Here is a 21,842-nt window from a genome sequence, read left to right on the forward strand (position 1 = left end):
AGCAAGCATGTCTCACAACCGATCTCTCTGGCTCCTCAGGCTGCAGGGGGCTGCATCCCCACCCCTGAACGTGCATCCTGGCATCCTGGTCAGCACCAGAGAGCATGAAAGCAGCCCTCCTGGCTAGGCTGCAAAGAAACGCTGGATAAAACCTCTCTTGCAGTTGTATTGACTGGAGCATTTCACAGACAGGGGTAAAAAGATCCCCTGAATGGATCTGTGCAGATCTGACAGGAGCGCAGAAGGGTTTCTGCATGATTTTGGAAGCAGGTAATTTCAGGAATAATTATGCCTCCTGGCTTACCCGGGGAGGAGTGGTTTGCTGTGTGTCCCATGCCAGGTTGTCCGGAGATAAGGGCTATACCACATCCCCTGCTGGCAGCACAGCTTGCAGGAGAGTTTTCCCTTAGCTTTCACTTCCTGTGGTGGGCAGAGAGCCCACAGGAAGAGCTGGAAAGGTCCCACCAGCTCAGTGGGAATGTGCCCATGGCATGAACCTGCTGGTTTTAGTGTTAGGAAAATAATATGGGGATCTTGGTCTTTTATTGTCTCCAATAACTCATTCTACTTGCATACTCTTTGGGTACAACCCTGTCTGGGTCCACCCAGGACACTGGGTACAGGACAGGTTTTAAGGGGAGCACCTGCCCTTCATTTTAGCAGGCTGGGACCTTGTTTGTTCTCACCTTTGAGGGGGGGCTTGCTATGACAATTTCATCCCACTTCTTGCACAAAAACACAGGAGAGACCCGAACCTTGGGTTTAAGAATGTCTTATGACTTAATTTCTTCTTAAATGACCCAGACCAATGTGAGCCCATCTCCTCCCATATCTAATTACTCTCACTAGCAGGAACCTTTGGCCATCGTGGGTCTCAAATTGCTCAGCTCCCAAAACTGACCTCTGCACTGTGTTATGCCTTTGCCTGCAAAGCTGTGGAGCCTCCTGGCACTATCAGAGCCCTTCCCCATGACCAAGTAACATAGACATCATGCAAGTCACCACTCCTTCTTCTCTCACATCTTTCCCTCACAGGCAGCCACTACGTGGCAGTGCTGTTTAAGCCACTTTTAATATTTCCTACTCTTGGCTTAGACCACCACAGATGGCTGTGCAATGAAGCAGGTTAGAAAATTGATCCAGCTGGAAAGTAGCACTCTTCCTTATCTATCTATCTATCTATCTATCTATCTACTTTCCCAGGTCGTTTGTAACCTGCATGCCTTTTCTGAGCTGCTTCCCCAGGGGGAGGGAGGCAGTGCAGGGTGCGGTGTGAGAATGGGGACAGGACTGAGGGGGCAGCAAGAAAAGGGCAAATCTGCCAGTGAGTTCATTTTCACCTGATGTCTTTTACTTCTTTCTGGGGAGATGCAGAACTCAACCTGAGCAAGGTTTGTGGTGGCTGCAGGAGCAAGAAAGAGACTTCTGTTTTGTAGCCACAGTCCTCAGGGACCTTGCAGAGACCTCAAGAAAGCACACATGGACTTTGATGGTCCTAAAAGCTCCTTGACATGGGGATGTGGAGTGCCTACCACTCTTGTATTTCCCTAAAATCCCTAATTTTGAGAGAGGGAGAAGAACTGTGTACTTCATCTTCCAGTCTAGGCGGAAGCAGCTCTCAGGAGGGAAAAGGAGAGGATATGTCTCGATTTGTTCGGAGTGCTAAACTGAGCCAGGCCATGTGGGGCTGTACTGCAGCCTCAAGTGCCAATCTTCAGATTCCAAGTTGGTACATCCAGCCGCTGACAGCCTTGAAAAGATGATCCTTTCTGGGCCAGCAAGTAGGTTCAGATGACAGCCAGGACAGCAGGGAGAAATGTACAAGTATTTTTCAGTGACATCATTCTACTTTTTCAATTAGCTTCTCATATTAAGTCCTTTAATAAGCGTCTTTCTTCACCAGGATGCAATGCAGGTTGCAACTCACTCCTTGCCTGGAGGTGTCACATTCTACAGATGAGACTACTGATTTCTTACTCACTGTTTGAAAATACAGCCATGTCTGACTGTGTATTTGTGTGACCCTTTGAGTTGGTAATGGCTCCATTTCTGAGTGATGGGGGAATGCGATTCAGTTGCAAGTTTACCCTTCCTCCCTGGAGAAGCAGATCTGTTACCTGCAATGAAAGGCAGTTAGCAACTATCTGGCAATTTTAATTCTAGCCTATATTGCTCCCCTCTCCTGGAGAAAGTGAGCTGTTGTAATTAAAGGTAGTTAGCAGTTCTGTAGCAAGTATAAATACTTGCGGCCACTAATTACAGTCTGCTCTCTTGTTCCCCTGCTAGAGGACTTGGCTGCTCAGCTTAGGGAGAAATATCTGCCCTTGGTTCTTGCTAACAGTTTTATTGTGACCCCATTTAAGCTCGTTCATGAATCCCCATGGAGGGTCATGACCCATAGAAAAACTCTCGTTATAGAAATGGCTTTCTCTGATTTATTATGTTTCTAATATGCTGGCATTATCTTTGTAACAATGTAAGCAAAAGGGTGGTACTTAGTATCGTGTCCTGCCTGCACTGCTATTTTTGAATAGCTTCCTTTTGATTGTGATATTTAATTTGCATTTTATTTTACATCATTAACAACATTACTGAGGCCAGCTCACCATCCATCAAGAAAGAAAATGAGAATATGCTATGCATTCTTTATTATTCCTGGAAGTAAGTGACTATGCTGGCTACAGAAATTAGGGATAAGAAATAATTTTCAAAGTTCAATGCTGCTGACAGAATTTAAAGACCTCCAAGAATTACCACTAAAAAGTGCTCTTGATAAGTGATTCTCCTGATAAGTGATTGTGCTAGACTCTGATGTGTTCATCAGTAATGAGTATAATCCTAAAATTTCAGTTCCTGGAATCAGTGGGCTTACTCATGGAGGGAGGGTCTCCTCAGTATGAACAAGGATATTGGAGGCCAACCCACAACATAATAACTTTAACTCAGAGTAGGAAGCAGAGGAAGAAAAAAAAATCACTTAGGTGGCTCAGGTACTTGGGCTTGAGAAAGTAGCCACAGTACATTTGATGGATTACTCCGTTTCACTACATCAAGAGTTGTAAATTACAGGATACCGGCTGGTTAGACTTCTTCGTCCCACACCTGAATTGGTTATAGATACATTTAGGGCAGAGTTTCATTGATCTGCCTATAGTTCATTAATCATTCATGAAAGATCCTCGCTGTACCCTAAGACTACTGAAACAAAGCAAGTTTTCAGGCAGCAGTAATCATGTTCAGGTTCTCAATCTCCAGAGATTGCATGTCCTCTCTCCATCTTTTATTGCAGTGAGCCGGAGCTTGGGAACATAATCAGCAGATATTCAGGTTTCAGTGTGTGTGTTAAATGAGCTACCAAAATTACTCAAAGTGTCACAAGTTGCAAGCTGTTGTTGAAGAGAAATCAAAGAGGAAGTTAAATACTTTCATAGTAATTGGGGCTGAGCAGCGAGCTAGTGCATTGTAATTGGGACTGAGCAGTAACAGAATGGGTTGAATACACAGCTTCAGCTGGAGATCCAGGAGTGTTAAGAGCGGTCTCCAGATATTTTATTTTATTTTATTTTATTTTATTTTGGTTTGGTTTGTTTTATTTTATTTTATTTTATTTCTAAAATTAGTTGGAGCAGAATTCATAAACTGCTGGGTTTACAGTCATTTTTGGAAAAGAAGCAAATGACAACTAATGAAGAATGTTCTGCTGGGCTTGGAAGAGTGTCTTGGACACACTGCAGGCTGATCATGGATGCATTTTCTTTTACATTGCCCAGGGCATGATTTGGCAAATAAAAGCCAATAAACTGACCAATGGCAAACTCAGACATTTTGTCTTCCATTTTTTCTTGTCCTGTGGAGTAATCACTGTCATAATGAGAGGGCTCAGTTATTGGCAGTTGTGCGGAGTTATATCAGTACAGTAGAGACTTCACTGAGGTGGTGCAGGTGTACATAAGGTGAGAATTTGAACTATTTCTTCAGTCACAGTGTAGCAATACTAACTGCCCATGCATGATAATAAATTGCATTGCTTCCAGAACATCTGGGTTGTCTTCCTTGGGTCACAGACTTTACCCTGGAAAGACTCTGCAGCAAGCCATTTGTGCTCTCACTGAGTATCTCCCTTACTAACAGCCATCCACATTGCTCCAATGGATGTTGCTGTGTATCAGACTGCAGCCAGTGAACTGCAGATTAACTTTTCCAAGCTAGTGTTAAGGAAAGATGTAATTCCTGTATTCTGCCTTTTGGCAACCAGGCCAGAACAAACACTTTTATATGTCTTCTTTCATGTGTCACTCTTCATATGTCTTCCACATTGATTCTATTTTAATTTCTTAATGTTTTGTTTGTTTTTAACTTAAATGCATTTTATTCCTAAGTTAGTGAAGCCATTGAGAAGTTTTGTGAATGGCACAACCCGATTGCTTGCCATAATTTGAACCATGGGACTCTCCAGAGCTTTTTTCTACTTCAGATCTGGGAGCTGTTGTGGACCTAGGGCAAAATCCTCGATAATTGTTTTAGTGTGAATCCACTTTGATCCAACCACTCACAGGGTTCTTCACTCTCGTGTTAAGATTTGAGTTTAGCCCAGCTTTGTTTATAAGCACCTTCTTGCACTGGATGCTATACCTTTGTCTGTGAGATGGGGCTGTTCAGCCTGGAGAAGGGAAGGCTCCAGGGAGATCTTACAGCAGCCTTCCAGTACTGAAAGGGGGCCTACAGGAAAGCTGGGGAGGGACTCTTTGTCAGGGAATGCAGTGACAGGACAAGGGGTAATGGCTTTAAACTGAAAGACAGTGGTTTAGATTAGATATAAGGAGGAAATTCCTTATTATGAGGATAGCGAAGCACTGGCACAGGTTGCCCAGTGAAACTACGGATGCCCCATCCCTGGAGGTGTTCAAGGCCAGACTGGATGGGGCTTTGGACAACCTGGTCCAGTGGGAGGTGTCCCTGCCCATGGCAGGGGGTTGGAACAGGGTGATCTTTAAGGACCTTTCCAACCCAAGTCATTCTATGGTTCTACGAATTCTCTGTGCAGACTACTTTCACTCCAAGGCACACCTTCCGAACATGTTAGGCATCCTTCTCTCTTCTTTTGAAACTCTCATCAGATTTCAACATTCTCTTTGAGGAGTGCAGAGCTGCACCCTGCCGCAATGACATTCCCACCAGGACTCCACACAGAGGCAACAAAACCCCTTCACAGCCATAGACTTGCCATGCTTAACGCCTCTGCATCCTCGTGGCCAGAGGAGCTGCCTGAGGAGTCCAGTTCAGGCAGTTTATCCTAAGTAATTTTTAATGTGCCTCATCTCAATGAAATACTGTGGACTCCACAGTGTTCCTATGGGTTTTGTTTTGAAGATCACTTTTCAGTGTGGATTTCTGAGGGATTTAAAAGCACTTGTTAACTGTAGTGTGAGTGTTTCTCTGTAAATTTGCAATGTAAGTCTGTGAATGTGAGTTTCACTGTCTGGTTGAAAATTATTTAGGATTTACAGGCTGTAAGACTTAGAAGGGTCTCCCTTCTTTCCCCTTTTGGAGTTGGTCATCATCAGAGCCACATCTTTTAAGAAACCTTAAAACCCTTTCTGGATTTCATGATTTCTCCAGGCCTTTCAACACCTCAGTATTCATTTTTCACCCTGGGGTTTTATTATTATATTTTTTGGCGTACATTGTTCTTTCTCCTCTGCTTTGCCCATTAATCCTTATTAATCTTCAGGGGCAGCACAATCTAGTGACTTGAACATGGCACCTGGGATTGAAAGACCCAAGTGCTAATCCAGGCTTTGCAGCTGACTTGCCATGTGGTTTCAAACGAGCCACATCTCAGCCTCTGTCTCCCTGTCAATTCTACAGAGATAATAATTCTTGCTTAACTGTACCTAAATACCTCTCAGGAGCATTGCATTAAGTAGTTAATACTTGTTAAGTGATTTGGATCTCCAAATTACTGTAAAAGCAGCATGGGTATTAACAATTCAGAGAATTTTATAAATCTGTGAATGTTGAGTCTTCTGCCCTGCATCTGTTCAGATTTCTCCTAAATGCTGCCTCTTAAAAGCGCACAGGGTTTCAAGACAGAGGAGTTAACTTTAATCTTTTTCAGTGGAGACAAGGAGAAGGTCGTTTGTGCTTTACATTGGTACTTGGAACGTGCTTGGTACTTTACATTAATAAAATGGTTAATTTTCAAAAATTCTGGAGGAAGGTCTCAGTCATTGCAAGCAAAGCAGTAGTCACCTTGGAAAACTTCCATTGTCTCCAAAGTAGTCTTCTTATCTAGGAACAGGCCCTGTTGCTGACGTACTGTTAACACTCGGGATACCTCAGGAAAAATGTCAGTGTTATGCCACAGGCTTTACAGGATTTACTGGGGAGTCTGAGAGGTCAGTATTTAATGAGATTCTTTTTTTTTTTTTCTTTTTTTTTTTCCAAAAGCCCATGTATGTGAAAATGGGGGGAATACCAGCCTAAGTTCCATATATAGCAGTAACTCTGCCCGGTGAGGTGCTATGTCAATTGCCTATGAAGCATTTGTTACTGCCCAATTGGCAGTGCTTGGATTGTGCTAGCAAAAAAAAAAGAAAGAAAAAAAAAAAAAAAGAAAACAAGGAATAGCATCCTAAGATGATTGAAATCAGCAGCTAAACTCCTATGGCCTTCAGAGGAGCAAGATTTCATCCTAGGTGCAGGAGAAATTGTAGCAAAGGTTCTCCAGTCCCTTTTATTTAAATACTAGTTTTGATGGATGGGATGATGGCTCGTTTTCCTTATTTTTTTCATCATGTCTAATGTTGCTGCTGCCCCTCTTATAATGACATTTTATTTCATTTTCTTTTCTCCATTCAGTTCTTTTTTATTCCCTTAACCCCTTTCTCCTTTCATGATCCTTTTATTTTCTGACATGTTCTCAGCTGCCTCTGCTTCTGCTGTCACCCATCCCCATGCTTCACATCTCCTTCCCACAGCTCCTCATGCTGATGAGACATCCTGCTGTATCGGGTTTATATGGCAAGGTTTTGGTAATGGGGAGCTGCAGAGGTGGCCTCTGTGAGCAGAGCCCATGTCAGATCAGAGCCAGCTGAGGCTGGCTCCAAAAGGGACCCTGCCCAGAGCCGAGCCAGGGAGTGACACTGGTTGGACCTCTGTGAGAGATTTAGGAAAGGAAAAAAAGAGTGAGAAATGTGAGAGAAGCAGCCCTGCAGCTCCCAAGGTCAGTGCAGCAGGAGGGCAGGAGGTGCTCCAGGCACACAGCAGCAGTTCCCCTGTGGCCTGTGGAGAGGCCCCTGGTGGAGCAGGCTGTCCCCCTGCAGCCCATGGGTCCCACATGGAGCAGATCTCCATGCTGCAGCCCGTGGAGGAGCCCCCGGTGGAGCAGGTGGATGTGGCCTGGAGGAGGCTGCGGCCCATGGAGAGCCCCCGCAGGAGCAGGCCCCGGGCCGGAGCTGCAGCCCGTGGAGAGGAGCCCACGCAGGAGCAGGGGGCCTGGGGGGAGCTGCCGCCCGTGGGGACCCGTGCTGGAGCAGTTTGCTCCTGGGGGATGGACCCCGTGGTACGGAGCCATGTGGGAGCAGTTCTTGAAGAGCTGCTGCCTGTGGGCAGCCCCTGCAGGATCAGTTTGGGAAGGACGGCATCCCGTGGGAGGGACCCCACGTGGAGCAGAGGCAGAGAGGGACCGTGAAGGAGCAGCGGAGGTGAAGTGTTTGGGACTGACTGCAGCCCCCGTTCCCCTGTGCTGCTTGGGGGGAGGAGGTAGAAGAGGGTGAATGGGGGGAAGGTGTTTTTAATTTGCATTTGGTTATATTATATTAATCTTCCTATGCTGAGTCTGTTTTGACCGTGATAGTAATTGCTGAGTGATCTCCCTGTCCTTATCTCAACCCTTGAGTCTTTTCCATTGTATTTTCTCCCCCTTTTTCCTTTCAGGAGGTGGAGTGAGAGAGTGGTTGTGGCGGAATTCAGCTGCCCAGCTGGGTGAAACCACCCCACCTGCTAGCAGCACCCCATCCAGAGCTGAACGCCCAAGGGGAGTGAAGATGGCATGGCTGTGGCTGGAGCTGTTCCTCATTGCTCTCCTTTCTGCTTCCCTTGTGCTGGTGCTGATGATTCCCCAAAGCTGGGCTGGTACTAAAAGCTCACAAGCTGAGTGGGACAGACAGGTACAGCAACAGAGAAACCATGGGGTGGGTTAAGTAAGTACATGCCCTGTGAGATCCTGAATGTGTCAGGGGTATGTTCTCCTGTTACAGCCTGTAATAGTGGTGGTATTACAAACAACCTTAATTTGTGCTCTAAATTATCCATGGCTGTTGGTTATTTAACTGTCCTCCTGCAGGCACGCTGCAGTGAATTTTCCTGAAGGCAAACAGAGGTTTATGGCCACTCTTGTGAGGGGAGCGGGCTCGGAGGTGGTGGCTGACTCCAGCAAGGGGTCTTTCTGCGGCGGCAGGAACTGCAAGATGGTAAAACTAATTAACTGAGTTTTTGCAAACGCTTATGCAAGGACAAGGGAAAACAAGCCTGGAGACATAGGGGATAATCCCTCCTTGTGCCCCAAATCAGCAGGCACTGCTGAATTAATTGCATCAGGACATGTTCCTATTGCCATTGTGGCAGATGTTCACAGACGAACTCTAGATCACCACGTGAAAAAGCAAACCAGAGATTTCAAGAAGACAGGGTAAAGGAAGATACAAGAGGCAGTGAGGAAGTGTTGCCTTGGAAAGGGTGATACCAGCAGAAAATGGCAGACCTAGAGGATTTACTAGAGCTATAACTTAGTCACAGCATCACCATGAAGAGACAAGGAAGATGCCCTTGTATTTTAAATTTATTTTCTAGTCTATTTTTAGAGGTGTGCATGGAGATCAGAGTGTTGTGTTTGAATTCCCCCAGATTTTGCATACTCCCAAGAGTTAAGCTGATCTCTAACCTTTTTCACTGTCATTTATGGTGGTGGTGTTCAAATTTAGAGCTTGATCTTGCCTGCCAGTGCATGACAGACATTGAATCTGATATTGTAAGATAGGCAGTGATGTGAGCCAAGTTTGGCAGGACAAGACTGAGCCCTTATTTTGTTTCATCTGACAGTTTCAGTGAGGCAATCTTGGTCTTCTTGTCATGCCTAGTGGAAGTGCAAATTTAGATGTCACAGAGATTTTAAAATCAGAGCTGGCAAACCACAAAAAACTTGGCTCAGCTGGCTTAAATCTTGCTCTGGATTTTAGTTATGTTGGATACCAAAAGGATTGCCTCTCTAATACAGAGGAAATAATGGACTTATTCGAGTTAAGTAAGGCTGTTACAAAGGCTATTCCTCTGGTCTGAAAATGCACTCACATTGTAGTGACAGAGGGCTGAGCAAGCCATTTGGATTAAGTACAAAAGCACCTGAGGTTCCAGCCATTCCTCAAACCAAAACTTAATTTTTCCATTTTTGCTTATCTCTGCTTTGTGTAGTTTCAGTTGCAGTCAGACTCGCATGTGGGCAGACTTTATGAAGTAAGTTTCCCTGACTCAGTGGAGTGAGAATCTTCTCATCAGAAAGATTTTTCTTCAAGTTTATCAGTCTACTTTTTAAAGTCGAGTTCGTTTGCAGCAAAGGTACAGGTTCCATGCTTTTTTTTTTTCTTTCTCTCTCTTTATTTTTTTTCTTCCCAGGGCTGAGTGTTCTGATCTCTTTTTTTTTTTTTTTTTGCTCATTTTCACTTCTGATCAAGCATCAAGTATTGCATCGATGAAGAGGTGAATAAAAGGGAGCACAACACTAAAATGACTTAATGTGGTTAAAATATTTGGACACGGCATATGTGCATGCAATTAGCACTGACTAAAAATAGTTCTAATGATGAACAGGGCTATGCAATGGCATCCTATAATTTGCCTAATCTAGCTGCTCTCTCTGGATGTACCTGGCTCTGCTCTTCGCTTGGCTGATCTTTGACATCAGAAAGAGCTGTCGTAACAGGGGAGGTCTGATGGAAAGAAAGCTTGCTGCCACTTCGCCTCTTTTTTAATTTCTTTCAGAATTCATTGCAGATTCCTGTGCATTAGATGGAATATTAGATTTCATATGCAGAAGTAGTGCTTATCTGGACTCTGCTAAAAATTAGTCCTTCTGGAAGAAGGTGTACGCGTGACTGTTTCAGGGTAATTTATAACTTTTTGTTGATTGTCGGTCCATATCCAGAAATAAGAAGGAAAAGTCCTGCACCTGATTAAAAAGATTGTCCTTAAATACATTCTTCTCACTTGTTTCTGGCTACCATTGAAGCACAATTTTAGGACTTAAGAAGTCATTTCCCAGTGCTACTTATATAGGAACAGGGCCATGCTGACTGCCACTGACCATGGGGATGGACTTTTGCCCTGTTGCATCAGCAGAGTGGATTTGCCTGACAGACAGCCCTGCCAGAAACGTGCATTTCCCGCGCTAAGCCCTGGCATCCCTCAGCACATATGTGATGGGGAAGAAGCACAAGCATGGATGTCCCCACTGGAGCTGTGGGTACAACTTGAATAAGTATTGAGATCTCCATTTCAGCCACTACTGGGGCAGTAGAGGAGCTAGGATGTGCCCCCTGGACCAGCAGCCCACCCTGGCTGTTCCCAGGCTGTGACGGGTGGGGAGCAGCCCTGGGAACCCCCAGGGTTGGGTGGGCTGCCTTGTTCTCCAGGGCTGTGAGTTAGAACATGCTCCTGAGACTTTTATTTCACTGCACCAAAGTGGTTCCTTGTGAACTTCCTTGAGGCTGCTTTTCCCTTGAGGTCCCCCACAGTTGGCTCTGACCACCCTGCAGAGGGGCCGGGTGAGCTCAGGCTGCCTGAGATCCTGCAGGGATGCCCGTCCCCCTCCCTGTCCCTTCAGCAGGAGGGCAGCAGCTCCCTGGCAGACATTGCCTTCTCTCTTTCTTTTATGCAAGGTGCGAGCAAAACCCTGTGCCCTATGTGCTGTGGGGGTATTCAGCCCCCATCTTTACCTGCACGGGATATTTAAAAATGAAGAAGAAGGACTAAGGCTCTGTCTTGCCTTTTGAGATGCAGCAGGGGCTTGAGTTTGGAGCTGCATCCCTGGGAGGGTGTTCTGATTGCTTCTTCAACTTCTGTTTATACAATTTTACAAAATTTTGGCAGGAATCAAGAGCACATACCAGGGTGTTGGCTTTTATGAATCTCATGGGATGTGAAAGTCAAGCTGACTGGATGAACTTTGGTTACATATTCCAGACAAGCACAATGACTCTATTTATTCAGACTTGGCAGCCAGAACGCAGATTGACTCTGTGGGTAATAAATTTTCACAGCCACAAAACTTCAGTGGCAACCAACCTGATCCTGCACAGAAAAAATGCATGCAAGGAAGCAGACTCGGGCTGCAAAAATATGTTAGATTATTATTCCATGTATGTGTACCAGTCAGTTAATTTTTTTGTCTATTGATTGACATGAATTACACAAATGGATCCAGGGATCTTTTTCCCCTTAAAGGAACTACTTGCTATTGCAAAATTTTCATATTGTAAAAGGACAAGTAGGGGGAAAAAAGAGAATTGTTCATGTTACAATTGACAATCTCCTTTCGATATTTCACCCAAGACTGATTTAAGTTATCCAGTGACCTCTACAGAGAAGAGCAGGGTATTATAATGGGGGCAGTTTCATGTGCTGTGCCACACTTCAAGGAACCAAAAGGCAATAACCACTACAATTCAGTACTCTGAACAATCTTAAGTATAATTTTGACATCTTCATGCTACAAAGCTTCAGATGCTTTCTGGGAGAGATGATGATGAAATTATTACCTTATGTGTTATAAATCAAAATGAATTGGCTCTTTAACTTGCAGATTTATGTTAACTACCTTGGTATCTGTTAATTGCTTGCTCTTCAGATATTGATTGGGGATTAAAAAATATATTTTCTTCAATCTGTGTGATGTAAAATATGCCAACAGGAAATTTTCCCTCTGCATATTAGATCCTAAGATCACTGCCTGTAAAATTAAAACGATCAGTTTAAATGGATAAACTATGCTCATTAAAGAGGAAAAATACATTTATGTAATTAAAATTAAGAGACTAATATGTGTGGATAATGTAATTACTGTGGGCACACACACGCTCAGCTCAAACCCAGCCTCTTTTGCCTCTCCTGGGTCTGTGAATCTTGCTACCTTAATTGCTGGCACGGAGGGAGCGTTTGGGATCCCGAGGCTCTGAATCAGGCGTCTGTCTCGCATTTGGCCTCCCTCGCCCATTGCTCACATTCTGTGGGTCGGGCACAGCCCAAGTACCGGCCACAGGGCTGCTGTGGCACCTGTCCCCATCTGCACCGCTGCAGAAACTTTCCATTTCTGCCTGGTGATTTCAAATGCGCGCACAAAATCACCTTCTGAGTTTTCCACATCTTTTCCCCCAAAATTCTCCACATAGGAATTAGCAAAAAAGAAAAGCGTCCCAGCTCTTGCACAACTCATCTTCAGCTGTTTAAGAAACCGGACTACTTAAATGAGTACAGTTGCTGAAATGCCAATTAATTCAGTAAGGAGTGTATGGGAATCACTCATGTACTGTTCCTATCCCTTCATCTTTGATTTCCTACTTTCTTGCTCCTGAGTTCAGGAAGCAATCTGAGATTAAAGAGCCTCAGAATTAAAAAGTGAAAAAAATGGGTTCTTCCTCTGACATTTAGGTATGTATCCATGTAATAATCTGTGAATGTGTTTCGCAGTGGGGGGGTCTGTGTTATTCTTATTTGGGGCCTATTTCCTGTTAGGTAGTTGAAAACATGGTCTTTTGTTTAGCCAACAGGCACAATCATTTAGGTTTGCTCCTTAAGCAAACTTGCAGGTCTCAAGTGAGGTTCTGCAAAGCATTTTGTATGGCCAGAGGCAGCCTGTGCCCCCAGGAGCTTTTTATCTGTACAGCCAAGTTTGAAAAAAAAAATGTGATTAGTCCATTTTAGAGAGAGGGGACTGCCACAAGGTAGTTGCTGAAGGCTGCTGACATGATGACCGGTGCTGAGCAATGGGACCTCGGCTCTGCTCCTTGCCACGCTGGTGGCAAATACTGCCTTGGCTCTGGGGTCTTGTGGGTGGGAGCACAGAGGAGAAAGCCCTGGGTGGACCAGCTGCACCTTGAAGCTCTGGTCACTGAGTGAAGACCTGGCAAAGCACACATAGTGAGGAGCTACTCAAGCATGGGCTCTGCCAGCTCCATGCTGCTCTTCATTAGAAGAAGAACCCTACCTCGCACCCTACCCAAAGGACAAGCTGTGCCTCCCCATCGTTGCCTCTCCCCTTCCCCATCACCCCGTCCCCCCCGCCAGCACCACCGTGTTGCTGCGTGCCCTTGGTAGTCTTCAGACATCCCTTCTTGATCCTCACTGGACTTTGCCCTACGCTGTCTGTGTGATGTATTTTAAACTATCTAGACAAGCAGCAAGAGTAATTAAATGTGAAGTGTTTCGGGATGAAATGCATTAAACAAAAAGGAAATTGTATAAATATGTAAATAATTGAATTCATGTGCTGAATCTTCTCAACACAAAGAAGCTTTGCTCAAAATAGATGAAATAATGGTTTAATATAAATATGAAAAGGCTTTGACTTACCTGTTGCTTGGAATGTATTGTAAAATATAGACTTCTAATAATGAGAGTTAAAGAAAAAAATCTGGAAGATTTTCAGGCCTACATACCTAGAGTTATTTGCCTAAGGCCCTGAATTTCAGAAGTCTAAATAGCTCCAGTTACCCCTGACTGAAATAATCACATTTGAAACCATGTTATATCATGGTCTGGAGACACCTGCGAGGCAACCAGGGGCAGTGCCTCCCTCACGTGCTCCGGTGAAGGCACTGGATGTGCATTTTAATGCAAGGAGAAAGGGAAGTGGCTCTTGCCCTCTCACCCCCACCAAATCTACACCAGTATATTGAGAGAGAGCTTGTGATAGTACAGCTTTGCAACTAGGGACTCAGCCAGCCATGGGAAAACCAAGATCCAGCCCTACTCCAGTGATTACAGAATAATTTGGACAAAATATGGCAGTGCTTCAAGGAGAGAAGACCCCTACGCTGACAAAACCGATCTCTCCTGGCCCATAGAAAACCTTGGGTGAAGAATCTGCTCCCCAGCAGGCATTTTGGTGTCTTTAAAGCCCAAGCAAATTCCCTAGTGGCTCTGTGATGAAGGGATCCAAGTGCCCATCCAAGGCTCTAGGCAGGTCAACAGCCCAGGGGCTGGTCCTCCAGGCCCAGGTCGTGCTTGAAGGATTTGGCCTGAAGCCTTAATCCGAATTCCTGTTTCTCCCCTCCTTGGCTGCTCTTTAAAAAAAAACAAAATCCAATCAGGAGGAGACTGATACAAAAACCTTCTGGGTTGCATCAAGGTAATAAATCAAGACCCCTGCAGAACATTCCCCACAAATACAGCAGTTAGCACATGCAGTCTGGCGCAGAGCAAGAACATCTGTTACTCCATTTACAGTACTTTCATGTATTTTGATAACCTTGATGTATATTTTGAAAAAGCATTAGCAAAATATTTGCAGTAGCTCTGTCTGGACATGAAACATGCTACAAGTTACATGGTTGTTGTCTGGTTCTTACCTGGTCGTTCTCTTCTTCGTCGCTGCTTAGCTTGAGGTCATCTTCTAGCATTCTGGAAAGCAGGCAGCAGAATAAGTTAATAATTATGATTTACCAAAATGTTTCAGATCTCTGAGCTACTGTAAAAAAAAATAGAAAGAAATATATTTTATGCCAGGAACTCTGTAGAAGTGGCAATGTCTTTATATTTTTTTCTTATCCAATTGCTATCAACTAACTTCTTAATTTGTTTCCTACTATTAGTGCCTAAGGGAAAATGTTTACTGGAGTAATAATGGATTTTACAAAGATTATTGTTATTACAATCACTGACAAACAATTTTTGTATGCTAAAAATAATATTTTTGATGCTGACAGGTCAGTAGTCTCTCTGAAAGGAAAATTTTGCTCCATTTGGCTTTGAGCTTACAAAACAGAACTAGATATTTACACTGGCAGTACTGCAGCACAAAATAAGATTCACTGATGTTTCCCAAAGGCCATTTTTACTTTATTGCCTGTTTGATGTAAAAATGACATTGACTGAAACAATTAAAACTAAAATATATTGTCTCAGTGCACAGGAGTATGCACAAGGAGTTCACTGTCATAGAAAATAATGCATCTTTTCGAAAGGGGATTTCATCTTCCCTTCCCATATCCTTTCCTCAACTTGTTTCAACTGGCTTTCAAAAAAAAGCAGTTTGTCTTTACCTCCATGCATTTTTTTTTACAAGCTAAGGTTAAGTAACCATCAGTTAAAGGAGCTGAAAAGGTGCAAAGATTTTCCCCACTGCTTGAAAGGTCTTCAAGAATGGGACCTATTTAAAAAAAAACGCCTCTGTAATAACAATAATCATTCAGAAAGTTGCTAATTTTTCTTGTGTTCTGGGAAAAGGGAATCTGTAATTTAGCCTCAACTCCAGAAGAAAGCTTGGGGAACAATTTAAACACATTCTGTGATGTGGGTGGTCCCCGGAGTGTAAATATATCAAGAAGACATATGTAGTAATTTCAAACCACCTCCTCTTTCTTGTGCCTGGATCTTCCAAGAGCGTGCCTGAAAAGCGTGGATCTTAAATGGGCTGCATGGCATGCCAGGTCTTAAACGAGCACTGAGCCCTCCCCCAAATTAGTAGCTGTTGGCACCATGTGCAGCTATATGTGCAGTCGCTGCGGTCACAGCTGTGCCCCTATTTCCCTGCAGCACCTTCAGGAGGACGTAGGTGTAGGAGAACAGAACTGGGGGCAGAGCAGGAACTCCTACTCGCTCACCTCTTAAAATCTCATGTTTCGCTTTTCCCCACGTTTACTTCTACTTACGCCGAGATTTTTCCTCTGTAAAACCAACAGAGCAAATTCAACAAAATCTTGGTGTGATGCAGACATCTCAAGTATGAAAAGTATACAGGACACCCTTCAAGCTGACAATGTTTCAGCAAGGCCCTCCTGGGTTTTATTGGGAGATATGTCCACAGGCAGGAAAAAACTCACTCTGCCATCTCCTTAGACAGCAGAAACTCTTGTGACTGTATGGATGCAGCCACAGGGCAAGCTAACGTGAACTGCTGAGCAGTTGGCAGATGGTACAGGTACCAGCGACATAGGATTCATCTCGTAGATGCTTAAATACGTGAGAAAAGGTTTCCTATAAACACTGTAAGATCTACGCTGGGTTTGGATCCTGCAGCTTACAGGGGATCTTTTCAAAATAGCAACATTATATAGATACTCATTTTTTTTCTGTTTAGGGCATTCCTGAGAGAAATAGTGTTGGAAAATAGAAAGCACAGATCTGGGATTTGGCATTATGTAATTAAATGTGGCGAACACTGCATGGATAGTTATTTAAGCAGAGAGAGATCTGCTTACAGTGTGAAAAGCAGAGAACTCCTCATGCCACTGCCCACGCTTCCTTGATTTTAGGTGCTTGTATTCCTGCTAGAAATGTGGTACTTTAGTACATTGTTTAAGATTCAGCAGGTTAGCTATTCTCCTATATAGAAGTTGAAAAACAAAAGCTTATAATGAAATATTCTAGGTAGCTCTATGTATTTATTAGTGTCTGGCTTTTCGTACCAACATAAAAGAGTGTATACTGTGAGCCTGTGGCTCGCTGGTACCATAAGGCTTTGAAGGCTCCAGGTTGAGTGGAAGTGCAAGCGGAGTTAAGGCAAGACACAAGACATGTATGCAGGGATCATCCACACAAAAGAAACAAGAAACCACAGTGCTGGCCTATCCAGCTTTCCCTGCTTGTATGTTTTAGCCTGTCTTTATTTTTCTTGTCTGTTTCTCATTTTAGAAGCACTGCCTTCCAAGAAAAGCACTGCCTGCCTGGGGCTCGTGGCCCCTCTTGGAACTACTGTAAGTGCACAAACAATCCCTAAATGCTGGTGATAGGAAAAAGCAGGTCACCATAAAACGCTTGCTCGCTTGCTTGCTTTTTTGTTTTTCCCTAGAGTGGGATCAGGCCCTCCTGATCCCTGTGTTTGTCACAAGGATGTGTCAGGTTAGGAGAGCTTGCCATACGTAGAGGTCTATCTTGAAAAGACAAGACATGTTTTCCTACCATACAGGAATGACTCCGGTGCCTGAGCTGTCTCCCAGGCTGCTTTCACTGCCAGGTCAGACCCTGAGCCCTGATCTACAAAGCTGTGCTCAGAGCAGGACACACTGGCACTGGCGACTCCAGCTTCACCCCTCATCAGCCCTGGAGAGCAAGGCTGCCTGGGCAGCTTTCAAAGCCCAGGCTGGAGCCCACCCTGGGGGAGGAGGAGGTATTTGTCTTAGAGGCATTCTTGTTTGCAGTAAACATCCTAAACGACCAGACTGATTTCGAGTCCAAATGCTTTTGAGGTACAGCTTGACAACTCACCTCCACCATGACAATGATGATGGTTAAAATAAAAAGCCCACAGCTGGATCAGCAGACCCCACTTGAAGAAAGGGGAAGGACAGGAGAGAAAGAAAATACTTCAAGCTAGCAAGAGATGTTATGTTATTTTGTGCTTTATCTGAAAAGCACTTTGGCAAAGATTCAGCAAAGAATGAGAGTTGGTGCACCTTTGTTAGCAGAGCACTTCAGATCACATTTAAATCAACCCCTGCAAGGCCCAGATTTCTTTATGCATGCTGGCAAAGCAGTGCAATGACAGGCAGACAAACATTCACAAGCCAATGTGCAAACATAGCCTCTTTAACACTGCCTCTCTATAGCTATTTTACCTAACAAGTTTTCCAGAATGTGTCAAATCCAGGCCAGCAAGTGGCATCGTCTATGGGCTTTAAGATTTTTTTTTTTTTGATGTGAACTTGGCTTTGACATGCTGAAGTACAGGTAAATACAACTTCATAAACAAAAACTAGAAAAATCGAGTGGTGTTGGAATCATCTCTGAAAAGCACACACCATGTAGGGCTTCTGCACTTGAAGAGAGCATGTACGGATCTCAGTGGTCAGGAAGTTACTTTGCAGAACCTAATTATATATTTTTTAGTGAAATCTCCACGAGGTCACGAAGGTTGCAAGAGGAGGGAGTCTCGGGCGGGAGCGCTCTCTGCTCTCTAATTAATGCATCTGTTCCTTTATCTGCCAAGAATGTAACAGGTAGAGTAATAATGAAAGGAAATGAGGATGAGTTCGGGATATTGCAAAATGCCGCAGCAAGGCAGCTGGTTTCTTTCTCCAGTAACCAATTACAGAGTTTAAACCAGGGGTGCTGTGCCACTTGGTGGGAAAGGAGAGGATGAAGGGCTACATACACTTAGTGGAAAATAGCCAGAAAGCCTTCTAGAGGGCACCGATATCCATTTTCTGCCAATTTCAATGTGACCACGTCTAGATCTCTTACATAGCTTCTCAGAAAGCCTGACCTCTTTGATCTGGGGCTGCTCACTGCATTGACCCAGTAGGCTGTTGGGGGGGGGGGGGGAGGCACCTGGTCCCACTGCTCATCCTAGCTTGTCAAAGGGGCAGGAGATGTTCCTGGTCAAAATTACCCAGGGTTTGGGATGGGGGAGAGGGGCATGTTCAAATTATAGGGTTAAGCTGAGACTTGCAGATTCGCTGTTTTGTCTGTCTTTCTTTTGTCCTGATTTGTTGTTGTTGTTGGAAAGCCAAGTCCTAAGCAAGGATTATCTTCAGACCCAGCCGGGGTCCAGGGGACAGCAGGAAGACATCTAGTTTCCCCTCTTGGAAGTAACATCAAAGTAACATCAAAGTTTCATGTGTGAGGGTAGAGCCAGGGCACATGTCAGAGACTTCGGGGTTCAAACAAGCTGGAGGAGAAGGGGTTGCTGCGGAAGATGTTCATGGTGCGATGTCTGGCAGAGGTGGTCCTCATCAGACAGTTTGGGAATCAGCTGTGACTTTTAGCATCTGGAGCCAGATACTGCTATGACCCTTCTAGCAAAGTCCTACTTATGAAAATATCTGTTTTCTTTCTGGGTTTGCAGCAATGATGGAACTAACGTGCAGTTTGCAAGGCCTAAGATTTGCAAAAGGGTTTGGGGTCTGATTCCCTTTCATTCAACACCAGTGCGGTGAAGACACTGGTAGTCACTCTCCACATCTGCTGGTGACCACAGAAGAAGCAGCAAGCCTCACACCTTGCGGTTTACATTGATCTCTTGATACATTTCACATTTCGTCGCCTAAAGAAGTCTTTCCTTCCCCCTTGCAAATTACTTACTGAAGTGTAAAACTCTCAGAAAATGCCTTGGTGGTTTTGTTTAGTGATTAGAGAGATTGCCTTTTGGCTTGCAAATCAAAGGGCAAGAGAAGAGGCTTCAAGAGAGGTTACAAAAAGGAGGGGGGAAACTAAGCTACTATGCTAGACAGGTTCTTCATGACAATTCTGATAATTAGAACAAAAAAAAATGAGATGGGAAAGGGAAAAATATCAATAGTAATTAAATCATTAACACTAATGCTTTAGGAGAGAACATACCAATGGTTTGCAAGCCTGGGGCACAGATGTGTGAATGTTGTGATTGTCATTTAAGTAAATTCAGCAGTCACCATCTCTGCAATTTGTGAAAGATCTCATGAATGTGTTAATCTGATCAAGTATATTGTTCCATTTTAATGCTAGGCAGCATCTCAGTCAGAATACCATCTTTACTAAGGACTTTTGTGATTTCTGCTCATTATGTAGGAAAGGGATTTCCGTAGTGGAAAAATACCTTGATTTTAAGTAAAGAGGAACCCCACAAAGCAAAGAGCTGTGATGAAATATGAAAATCGGAGAAGTAACTGCTCATTCAAGTTTATACCACCACAACATTTCAGATCAATGAGACTGCTTTGGGGCAGATTATCTTATTTTTTAATACATAACATTGACATTTTGTTTTCTTTCCAATAAATGCATAGTGACCTTTAAAGAACTGGGCATTAGTTTCGATATTACGAGAAACCCAGGAAGAAAAAAGATATTCTTCTAAGTAGCGGTATGCTGGAAGGCTTTCAGACTGGCTCCAGCTGTTTAAAGTCACAAATGATGCACCCATATAAAGAGAAGAAAAAGTATTGCTTCACGTTGTAGGAAAACGAAGCCAAACTTTCCTGAAAGCTCCACATTATGCAAGACCCTAAACTCTTGTTCCCAGAAAAATAAGAGATAATGCCAGGTGGGATTTACCTTTCCTATCCAGACTGTGCTCTTATGTTACTGGGATTATTTTGGCTAGGAGTACTCACATATGTCATATGACTTACGCACTAATAAGACGAATGTACCTTCATTTTCTGTCTCTCTTTGCTTGTTTTCTAAAAGATAAATAATCGCAAAAATATGGTTGGAGGCTTCCTAATAAAAAAATTAACAGGTTTCCTTCCCTACAGAAATAAATAAATAAAAGGGGAAACTAATGTTGCATTGATTACCTTGGTTACCTGAACGTAACAGATGGGCAGTTATATTTGCCACTTATCTAAAGCCAAAAGAGGTATTTCAAATAGCCTTGTTTACTAATGCTAAATATAGGAGTAGCTGTTTTTATACAGCAGTAATTTCTAATTAATTGGATTCTGATTACCAAAATTAATTTTCACTTTAGTGTCATAGCTGATGCAAATGTTTCACTTTTTAAAAGTTCATGCATTTATATTATTTGAAAAGTGTGATATTTATTCCTGTTTTATACAAAATAAAGTCAAAAGCTTATGTATTAAGGTAAACAACTAGATCAAGAGGATGTTTTATAAATGGTGTAATTGAGCTTCCAGTAGGTTTGTAAGGCCTCTGCAAGCACTGCTTGCAGCATCTGAAATTCAGTTTGAATATATGATGTTTAAATTGTAAAAACCCGTCAACAAACAGTTTGTGTAAGTTCTACTACACAGAAACATGTAGGAAAACATGATTATATAGGATACTGTCAAGCCTAATTAAAAACAGAGGAAGAAGGCCAGTAAAATATGGCTGGTGAAATATTAACGTACTTAATGCTGGAATGAAGTATATATATCAACGTGAGATTTAATTCTAGAGCATACAATTTAAATGCCTGAAAAGCCGACCCAGTCCATAGAAATAGAATTAGCAATTCCAATAAAAAATGGATGCTCTGAAGGAGAAGTTTTCGGTCCTTGGCTTGAATCCATCTAAGATGGTCTACACCACTCTCCAAAACCATTTAAACCGGTTAAATGCTCTGCTAAATTCCCATTATACCGGCGGTCTCATTAGAAATGCAAGGTAGTCCTCTCCGAGTAATGCAGCCATTACTCTCTCCTGTGAGCAGAAGCTGAAATAAGGCTTCTGCAACTTGCACGAAGCTGGGTTCATCCCTCCACCCCCAGGGATGTCCCCAGGAAGGAGGGGATGGGAGAAAACATTTTACCATGGTGTTACACCCTAGACGTGATACCTGCTCCTTCCTGAACTCCATAAAAACTCATGGTGTGTGCCATTACTGCCAGTGTAGATGGTTCCTAAGGGCTGGCGTGGAAAGCAGAGCCAGAAATCAAACTGAAGAAAAGAATAGGAAAACAGATCGAGTTGAATCACACTGTGAAATTCCTATCTCCTTGGTGGGGTGGGAGGAAAACCTCTCACAACCACACGGCCCACAGCAGCTTCACCAGCATGGTGTTTGGGCAGAGGGTCCAAACTACCTCCTTAGAAATTAGAAATTCTTTTGAAAAGTGAGGGAAAGAACTACTGTGAGCCCACTTCCCGAGCAAAGAAGCCACGTTAAAATGCACATATACTTAGGGAGAGGGAAAAATGATGAG

At 43.6% G+C, this 21,842-nt stretch overlaps 1 protein-coding gene across 1 annotated transcript in view; it reads right to left on the reverse strand.

The window, feature by feature from the left end:
• The window catches only part of AFF3 (ALF transcription elongation factor 3), a 325,853-nt gene that overhangs the window by 75,471 nt on the left and 228,540 nt on the right, over positions 1 to 21,842 (reverse strand). Inside the window, exon 9 of the mRNA XM_050711043.1 lies at positions 14,622 to 14,673. Within this exon, the coding sequence (XP_050567000.1) occupies positions 14,622 to 14,673 (52 nt within the window). The remainder of the gene's footprint in view (positions 1 to 14,621; positions 14,674 to 21,842) is intronic.

Source organism: Cygnus atratus, chromosome 1 (genome assembly GCF_013377495.2).
Source record: "Cygnus atratus isolate AKBS03 ecotype Queensland, Australia chromosome 1, CAtr_DNAZoo_HiC_assembly, whole genome shotgun sequence".
NCBI classification, from domain to species: domain Eukaryota; kingdom Metazoa; phylum Chordata; class Aves; order Anseriformes; family Anatidae; genus Cygnus; species Cygnus atratus.